We start from the raw sequence: 9,473 nt of genomic DNA, 5'->3' as shown, positions 1-9,473 counted from the left end.
TTCATCTTATTAAGAAATATCACTTTCTAAAACATATCACCATGAAAATAAATGTCAATCAACAGGTTGAAAGTAATTGTCTTGTTAATGCATATAACAGAAGATAAAACATCAAAACCTATAAAAATACACAAAAAGAGTTCATAAATAAGAGGAATACCTAAACAGAAAGAAATAAGGAGTAAATAGCAAGGGAAATACAAAAGAATAAGCTTATAAGAGGATGAAGAGGCAGGGAGGGGTGGCTCACACCTGTAATCCCAGCACTTTCGAAGGCCAAGGCAGGAGGATCGCTTGAGACCAGGAGTTTGAGACAAGCCTGGGCGACATAGTGAGACCTCGACTGTACAAAAAAATTTAAAAGGAAATTAACCAGGTGCAGCGGTGCACACCTGTAGTTTCAGCTACTCAAGAGGCTGAGGATCGCTTGAGGCTGAACCCACCATTGCACTAAAGCCTGGGTGACAGGGTGAGATCCTGTCTCAAAAAAAAACCAGGATGGCCAATATCTTCTACCTGGAAAAATTCACAGTAATATAATGCCATAATTGTTCACCTGATGGAAAAAAAGTAAAAATTAAAAGGATTAATAAGAGCCAGTTTTTGTGGGTTTTTTTTTGAGCTGGAGTCTTGCTCGGTCACCAAGTCTGGAGTACAGTGACATGTGATTTTGGCTCACTGCAACCTCCGCCTCCCAGGTTCAGGTGATTATCCTGCCTCAATCTCCCAAGTAGCTGGGATTACAGGCGTCTGCCACCATGCTCCACTAATTGTTGTATTTTTAGTAGAGACAGGGTTTCACCATGTTGGCCAGGCCAGTCTTGAACTCCTGACCTCAAGTGATCTTCCTGCCTTGGCCTCCCAAAGTAACAGCCAGTTTTATTGTGTGCTTGAGGAGATGAACATCTCATCTACTCTGGTTAGAGTATAAGTTGGTTCAGCCTTTTACAAGAAAATTCCTAAACCAGGCACAGTGGCTCATGCCTGTAATCCCACATTCGGGAGGCCGAGGCAGGTGAATCACCCAAGGTCAGGAGTTCGAGACCACCCTAACCAACATGGAGAAACCCCACCTCTACTAAAAATACAAAATTAGCCAGGTGTGGTGGCGCATGCCTGTAATCCCAGCTACTCAGGAGGCTGAGGCAGGAGAATTGCTTGAACCTGGGAGGCGGAGGTTGCAGTGAGCCAAGATCGTGCCACTGTATACCAGCTGAGGCAACAAGAGTGAAACTCTGTCTCAAATAATAATAATAATAAATAAATTGTAAAAAGTAAAAATAAAAAATAAAAGAAAATTCCTTTTTAATTATTAAATTTACGATTTCTAGGGAACGATCCTACAGAAATACACATTTATAGGAATATGTAAAAAAGCAGTTCACTGCAGAATTATTAAGAGAAAAAAGTAGATGTTCACCAATAGCAGTTTATTAACCTAAGATACCTATTGTATGAAATGTTATGCACAGTGAAAAATATTAAGGTAATTTACATATATGAACATGGAAAGATCTCCGAGGCAATGTAAAAAACCAAACCAAAACAAGATGCAGAATAGATAGTCAATATGACAGCACTTAAGTAAAAACAAACACACAAACCCCAAACTCTGTTCCTAACTCTACAGAAATATGGGTATAAATATTTAGAAACCGATCTGAAACAACTAAGGTGAAATCGTTAATAATGGTAATTTGGGGAGACAAATGAAAGTAACAAGAGAGAGGAGGTTGATATAGCAATGGGACTTTCATTTTAACTTAAAAAAATTAAAACATAAGGAAACATCTTAAACATACATGTAATTTGCAATAGCAAAAAGAGAAATGAAGTCCTAGAAATATGCAGACATTTAAAAAAACACTAGTGATGTGAAGTCATTATCCTCAGCAGACTAACCCAGGAACAGAAAACCAAACACCACACATTCTCACTCATAGTGGGAGCTGAAAAATGAGAACACATGGACACAGGAAGGGGAACAACACACATTGGGGCCTGTCATGGGGTGGGGTTGTGGGAGGGAGAGCATTAAGAAAAATAGCTAATGCATCCTGGGCTTAATACCTAGGTGATGGGTTGGTAGGTGCAGCAAACCTCCATGGCACACGTTAACCTATGTAACAAATCTGTACATATACCCCAGAACTTAAAAACAAAACAAACAAACAACAAAAAAACCCAAAAATGAAACACTAGTGGCAAAATAAACAAACTCTCAAATTGAAAAAGTGACAGACCAATTTCTGGTTCAAATTCTGGTTCTCAACTCAGGTGCCATAAACTAAAGACAAAGAATTTGATTACATATTGCAATTAAGACCTACAGTAAGGCCGGGCGCAGTGGCTCAAGCCTGTAATCCCAGCACTTTGGAAGGCCGAGACGGGCGGATCACGAGGTCAGGAGATGGAGACCATCCTGGCTAACACGGTGAAACCCCGTCTCTACTAAAAATACAAAAAAAACTAGCCGGGCGAGGTGGCGGGCGCCTGTAGTCCCAGCTACTTGGGAGGCTGAGGCAGGAGAATGGTGTGAACCCGGGAGGCGGAGCTTGCAGTGAGCCGAGATTGCGCCACTGCACTCCAGTCTGGGCGACAGAGCGAGACTCCGCCTCAAAAAAAAAAAGACCTACAGCAAATAACTAGAAAAGTTATTCTCAACACAAATGACTGTTAGTAGCTAATTTCATGAAGAGGAAGTGGTCACAATACAATGAAGAGGGGGGAAATGAACACTTGAAAAATGGGTGAACAGCTAAGCCTGGTGCTGTGTGCCTGTGCTCCCAGCTACTCAAGAGGCTGATGCAGGGGAATTGTTTGAGCCCAGGGATTGGAGATTGCAGTGAGCTATGATTGGGCCACTACAGTTCAGCCTGGGTGACACAGCAAGACCTTGTCTCTACACTTTTTTTTTTTTTTTTGAAATGGAGTCTAGCTCTGTAATCAGGCTGGAGTGCAATGGCGCCATCACAGCTCACTGCAACCTCTGCCTTCTGGCTTCAAGCAATTCTTCGGCCTCAGCCTCCTGAATTACTAGGATTATGAGGCACGTGCCACCACGCCTGGCTAAATTTTATATTTTTAGTAGAAACAGGGTTTCACCATGTAGGCCAGGATGGTCTCGATCTCCTGACCTCATGATCTGCCCGCCTCGGCCTCCCAAAGTGCTGTGATTACAGGCGTGGGCCACTGCGCTCGGCCTAAACTTTTTTTTTAATTAAAAATGAAATAATTAAAAATGGGTGAAAGGCTTGACGAGTCAGTGAAATGAAAAATGACAAAAAGACATCAACTACGACCACCTTGATTGTTAGCAATGAGATGAAAACCAACATCCTTTTTATATATCAAGTTGACAAAGATTCAACATGTTTATTATAAATCACGTGAACCTCAATAGTGTGAGAAAATAGACACTTTTACATTTTAGGTTCAGTGAAAAAAGAAAAACGGTTTTTCAACCGCTCTCACATCACAAGAATCAACACAGAAGATTTCTGTGACGACATGTATGGGGATTTCTCCTGGTCAGTCAAGCACACAATCCATTCTGCTGTGGACACCAGCTGGGTATATTCTAATTCATTTATGACACTATGTACCTGGACATAGCATTAGATTACACAGGGCTCAGTTCCAAAAGACCGGCCTCCCACTCTCATAACAATGGCAAACCCTACGTTGTTTACCTGTGCTTCTGACCAACTGGCTACCAATCAGGTTTCCACCACTCCCTGTTTTAGTTCCATTAATTTGCTAGAACAGCTCACAGCACGCAGGGAAACACTTACATTTACCATTTTACTATAAAGGATATTGCAAAAAATTCAGAAAAACGATTCATGGGGCCCCGCATGGGTGGAGGGGCACAGTACGTTCCAGGAAGTTTTATCCAGAAGGTCTCTAAACCCAGTGCTTTTGGGTTTTTATGGAGGCTTCATTACATAGGCATGATGGGTTAAACCATAGGCTATTGGTGATCAGCTCAACCTCAGGCTCTCAACTCTCCCTGGAAATTGGAATTGGGTCATTGCCATTCTCAGTCTGAGTGACAGGATTTACACAAACGGAATTATAAAACAGATTAGCGTAACTGAAAACTTAATTAGATGATTGAATTATCTGGAACCACACCTTGATATTCCTAACTCAATCACCTTCATCTATGAATACTCCACCCAACTGGCCCCGAAGTCTCTAGATGGTTCCAGAGCAGAAGAATGTTTATACAACGCATATCTCCACTTTTTCTTAAAAGTCTTTTCGCTTACACGGGTGCTTCTTAAATTGCCATGCATCACGGTCGGGGCGAGGGCTTGTTACAACACAGATCTGCGGATCTCCGGGTTTGAGGGTTGCAAGGATGCTGCTGGTCTCAAAACCACAATGTCAGAACCACAGCACTAGATGGTTTTCAGTGTTTAAGTGCATTTAATTCATAGTATATTTGGCCAATAAAACTTGAAGTTCTTAGATGGTGTCAAATACGTGACATGACATCAAATCAGGGGAGCAATTTCCTACGAGGTGGAGCCTGGGAAAGTTGGGGGAGACTCATAGGAAGGAGGAGTGAAGCTCCGCCCTTTCCGCTGACAGGCTGCGCCCAAGGCTACTTAAACCCGCCCTGGCGAGCCTGTGCTCAGATCTTCGCAGAAGAGAGCAGCCCTCGGAGCGTTTTGCGGCAGGTCTCTGCGTGGACTTGGAGCTTACAGCGTCTTGCGACTTGGAAGCGGATTCAGACGACAGGACAGAACACTTGGGTAAGTGAATCTCTGTCTGTCTATCTCATTGGTTTGTTTATTTCCATTTTCTTAACGAGCACATACCTCACACCACAGACACAGACACACACACACACACACACACACACACACACTCCTTTATTCTGGGGGTCAGAAAATTGGTAGGGGGCCCTGGGAGCTACAGGTTTCCTAATCATGTCTGTGTCTAAGAACAGTGGCGTGTTTTCTGGCTCTTCCTATGAGCGGTCCCCCAGCCCGGACTCCCCAAGATCCATGCTAGCCTCATCCAGCTTGTCCCTCTCCCCTCCTAGAAACTCAGACCTAAGAGAAAGCTCCTCACCAGGGATCTGGAGCTACCATTCACCATCCTCTAGGGCTTTACCACACTCACCTCCGTCATCACCAGAAACCCACAAGCTCCCATTTCCCTTTCCTAACCGTGATGGGCAATCAGTGAAGCCACTGGGCTCTCCCGTGTCCTCCTCTGGGGATTCTTTAGCTTCACCACGTTCATCAGTAATCTACCACATGTTCTTACTGCCATCACCCAGCAGCTCACCCCCAGCTCTAGGGGAGTCTCCTGTGTCTCCCAGCTACTCTCCAAACAACCCCAGATTTCAGCTGGAGTCAGCCCCCCACACCCAGGAATCACCTACAGACTCAGAAGCCTCAGGGCGCTCCTCCCCTATGTCTTTCATCTCTTCACCCCCAGCCCTCAGGGACTCTCCTGTGTCTCCCAGTTACTCTCCAACCATCCCCAGGTTTCTGCGGGAGTCAGCCCCATGCAGCCAGGAGTCCCCCAGAAACTCACAGGTCTCAGGAGATTATGAGCGGTCCCCCAGCCCTGACTCCTCAAGATTCATGCCTGCCTCTCCCAGCTTCTCCCTCTCCCCTCCCAGAAACTCAGACCCAAGGGGCAGCTCCTCACCAGGGATGTGGAAGTACCCTTCATCATCCCTCAGGACTTCACCACGTGCACATCCATCATCAGCGGAATTTCACAACTTTACATTTCCCCTGGCTAACCAAGCAGGACAATCACTGATGTCATTGTGCTCTCCCTTGTCCTCCTCTGGAGATTCTTCACAGTCACCCCGTTCCTCAATAGTATACCATATGTTCTTACTGCCATCATCCAGCAGCTCACCCCCAGCCATCAGTGACTCTCCTGTCTGTTCCAGCTCCTCTCCAACTACGCCCAGATTTCAGGGGGAGTCAGCCTCGCACACCCCAGAATCACCTACAAACTCACACAGCTCAGTGAGATCCTCCTCAGTCTCTCTCATGTCTTCACCCACAGCACTCAGGCACTCTTCTGTCTCTGTCAGCTACTCTCCAACCCTCTCTAGATTTCAGCTGGAGGCAGTTCCAGGCACTCAGGGCTCACTACAAAATTCACCAGTTTCACTGAGTTACTCCCCAGTCTCTCTCATGTCTTTATCCCCAGGCCACAGGGACTCTTCTGTCTCTCTCAGCTACTCTCCAACCACGCCAAGATTTCAGCTGGAGTCAGTTCCGGGCAGGCAGGGATCACCTACAAACCCACCAATTTCACTCAGTTACTCCACAATCTCTCTCACGTCTTTATCCCCAGGCCACAAGGACTCTTCTGTCTCTCTCAGCTACTCTCCAACCACACCCAGATTTCAGCTGGAGTCAGTTCCAGACACCCAGGAATCACCTACAAACTCACACACCTCACTGAGATATTCCCCAGTCTCGCTCACGTCTTCACCCCCAGCCCATAGGGACTCTCCTGTCTGTCCCAGCAGCTCTCCCACCATGCCCAGATTTCAGCTGGAGTCAGTTCCAGGTACCCAGGAATCACTTACAAACTCACCAATTTCATTGAGTTACTCCCCAGTCTCTCTCGTGTCTTTATCCTCAGACCACAGGGACTCTCCTGTCTCTCTCAGCTACTCTCCAACCACACCCAGAGTTCACCTGGAGTCCGTTCCAGGCAGCCAGCAATCACCTACAAACTCACAGACCTCACTGAGATATTCCCCAGTCTCTCTCACGTCTTCACCCCCAGCCCTCAGGGACTCTCCCGTCTGTCCCAGCTACTCTCCAACCATGCCCAGATTTCAGCTGGAGTCAGTTCCAGGCACCCAGGAATCAGCTACAAACTCACCAATTTCACTGAGTTCCTCCTCAGTCTCTCTCATGTCTTCACCCCCAGCCCTCAGGGACTCTCCTGTCTGTCCCAGCTACTCTCCAACCACACCCAGATTTCAGCTGGAGTCAGTTCCAGGCAGGCAGGGATCAGCTACAAACTCACCAATTTCACGGAGTTACTCCCCAGTCTCTCTCATGTCTTTATCCCCAGACCACAGGGACTCTCCTGTCTCTCTCAGCTACTCTCCAACTACACCCAGATTTCAGCTGGAGTCAGTTCCAGGCACCCAGGGATCACCTACAAACTCACAGACCTCACTGAGATATTCCCCAGTCTCTCTCACGTCTTCACCCCCAGTCCTCAGGGACTCTCCCGTCTGTCCCAGCTACTCTCCAACCATGCCCAGATTTCAGCTGGAGTCAGTTCCAGGCAGGCAGGGATCACCTACAAACCCACAGACCTCACTGAGATATTCCCCAGTCTCTCTCACGTCTTCACCCCCAGCCCTCAGGGACTCTCCCATCTGTCTCAGCTACTCTCCAACCACGCCCAGATTTCAGCTGGAGTCAGTTCCAGGCACCCAGGAATCACCTACAAACTCACCAATTTCACGGAGTTACTCCCCAGTCTCTCTCGTGTCTTCACCCCCAGCCCTCAGGGACTCTCCTGTCTGTCCCAGCTACTCTCCAACCACGCCCAGATTTCAGCTGGAGTCAGTTCCAGGCAGGCAGGGATCAGCTACAAACTCACCAATTTCACGGAGTTACTCCCCAGTCTCTCTCGTGTCTTCACCCCCAGCCCTCAGGGACTCTCCCGTCTGTCCCAGCTACTCTCCAACCACGCCTAGATTTCAGCTGGAGTCAGTTCCAGGCACCCAGGAATCACCTACAAACTCACCAATTTCACGGAGTTACTCCCCAGTCTCTCTCGTGTCTTCACCCCCAGCCCTCAGGGACTCTCCTGTCTGTCCCAGCTACTCTCCAACCACGCCCAGATTTCAGCTGGAGTCAGTTCCAGGCAGGCAGGGATCAGCTACAAACTCACAGACCTCACTGAGATATTCCCCAGTCTCTCTCACGTCTTCACCCCCAGTCCTCAGGGACTCTCCCGTCTGTCCCAGCTACTCTCCAACCACGCCTAGATTTCAGCTGGAGTCAGTTCCAGGCACCCAGGAATCACCTACAAACTCACCAATTTCATTGGGTTCCTCCCCAGTCTCTCTCACGTCTTCACCCCCAGCCCTCAGGGACTCTCCTGTCTGTCTCAGCTACTCTCAACCACGCCCAGATTTCAGCTGGAGTCAGTTCCAGGCACCCAGGAATCACCTACAAACTCACCAATTCACGGAGTTACTCCCCATTCTCTCTCGTGTCTTCACCCCCAGCCCTCAGGGACTCTCCCATCTGTCCCAGCTACTCTCCAACCATACCCAGATTTCAGCAGGAGTCAGCCTCCTACACCCAGGAATCACCTACAGACTCACAGACCTCACTGAGATCCTCCCCGGTCTCTCTCACGTCCCACAGGGACTCTTCTATCAGTTTCAGCTACTCTCAAGCCATCTCTAGATTCCAGCTGGAGTCAGTTCCAGGCACCCAGGACACACCACCAAACTCACCCATTTCATTGAGTTCCTCCCCAGTCTCTCTCATGTTTTCACCCCCAGCCCTCAGGGACTCTTCTGTCTCTCTCAGCTACTCTCCAACTGTCTCCAGATTTCAGCTGGGGTCAGCTTCCCACACCCAGGAATCACCTACAGACTCACAGTCCTTACTGCAACCCTCCCCCAATTCTTTCACCTCTTCACCCCCAGGCTTCAGGGACTCTCCGGTGTCTCCCAGCTTCTCTCCCGCCTTCCCCAGATTTCTGCAGCAGTCAGCCCCAGGCTCCCAGGTGAACCCTAGAAATTCACATGCCTCACGAGATTATTTCCCTAGGACCTGTGTCTATACAGGGATGGTTCCCATGTATCCCTCGGTGACCCTGAACCCATCTCCATGTACACTCAGACACTCCCAGGGCCTGACAGCTACTCCCTGTTATTGTCCTTCAGTTCGAAGCCCTGGCCAATCTACTAGCCAACATGATGCAGTTACCTGGCCATTTCTCCACATTTCTGGTGAGGGCCCCACATCCAGCCGCAGAAGAGCCCCTCCTGCATTCCGTCCTCACACACAGTCCTGTCCATCTACTTGCTACTGTCACACTCTTGCCAGCAGAAGAGGCTCCTCTAATGGCCGATATCACCACCCAGACTATCATCGCCCCACAGCTGTGCAGCGGGACCCTCCCGCTTGCCGACGTGGCTGCCAGCGTCCATACTGACACCAACCTCTAGCACATCAGCGTCCCTGCGGGAGACAATACCGCTGACATGGCTAGCATGACTGTCCTACATGGCAGTGACACTGTTGATGTAAGCCTCCCACATAGCTGGGACCACAGGTGCTTACCTCCACAACTGGCTATTTTTTTTTTTTTTTTTAATTTTAGAGTTGGGGTTTCACCATGTCACCCAGGCTGGTCTAAATCTGCTGGGTTCAAGTGATCTTCCTGCCTCAACCTCCCAGGGTGCTGAGATGACTGGCATAAGTCTCCATAAGCCTTTT

The 9,473-nt window shown here is 48.2% G+C and overlaps 1 protein-coding gene across 1 annotated transcript; it reads left to right on the top strand.

The window, feature by feature from the left end:
- The first annotated feature begins 4,640 nt into the window (after positions 1 to 4,640).
- Positions 4,641 to 9,202, top strand: LOC117092463 (DNA-directed RNA polymerase II subunit RPB1-like). The gene is made up of 2 exons (XM_033226061.1): positions 4,641 to 5,852; positions 8,918 to 9,202. Exons 1-2 carry the CDS (start codon positions 4,941 to 4,943, stop codon positions 9,200 to 9,202), a joined length of 1,197 nt encoding a protein of 398 aa, XP_033081952.1. The 5' UTR covers positions 4,641 to 4,940.
- Positions 9,203 to 9,473: the final 271 nt, after the last annotated feature.

The sequence above is a fragment of the Trachypithecus francoisi genome, unplaced genomic scaffold (assembly GCF_009764315.1).
Source record: "Trachypithecus francoisi isolate TF-2019V2 unplaced genomic scaffold, Tfra_2.0 Lachesis_group12, whole genome shotgun sequence".
Lineage (NCBI taxonomy): Eukaryota > Metazoa > Chordata > Mammalia > Primates > Cercopithecidae > Trachypithecus > Trachypithecus francoisi.
This window is presented reverse-complemented; position numbering and strand designations above follow the sequence as displayed.

What these genes read in the sequence shown, in the direction of transcription:
- LOC117092463 (XM_033226061.1), top strand. Translation starts at nt 4,941, where the DNA reads ATGTCTGTGTCTAAGAACAGTGGCGTGTTTTCTGGCTCTTCCTATGAG. An exon ending in AGTCACCCCGTTCCTCAATA is followed by an intron (nt 5,853 to 8,917) that starts GTATACCATATG and finishes ATTGTCCTTCAG; the next exon opens with TTCGAAGCCCTGGCCAATCT.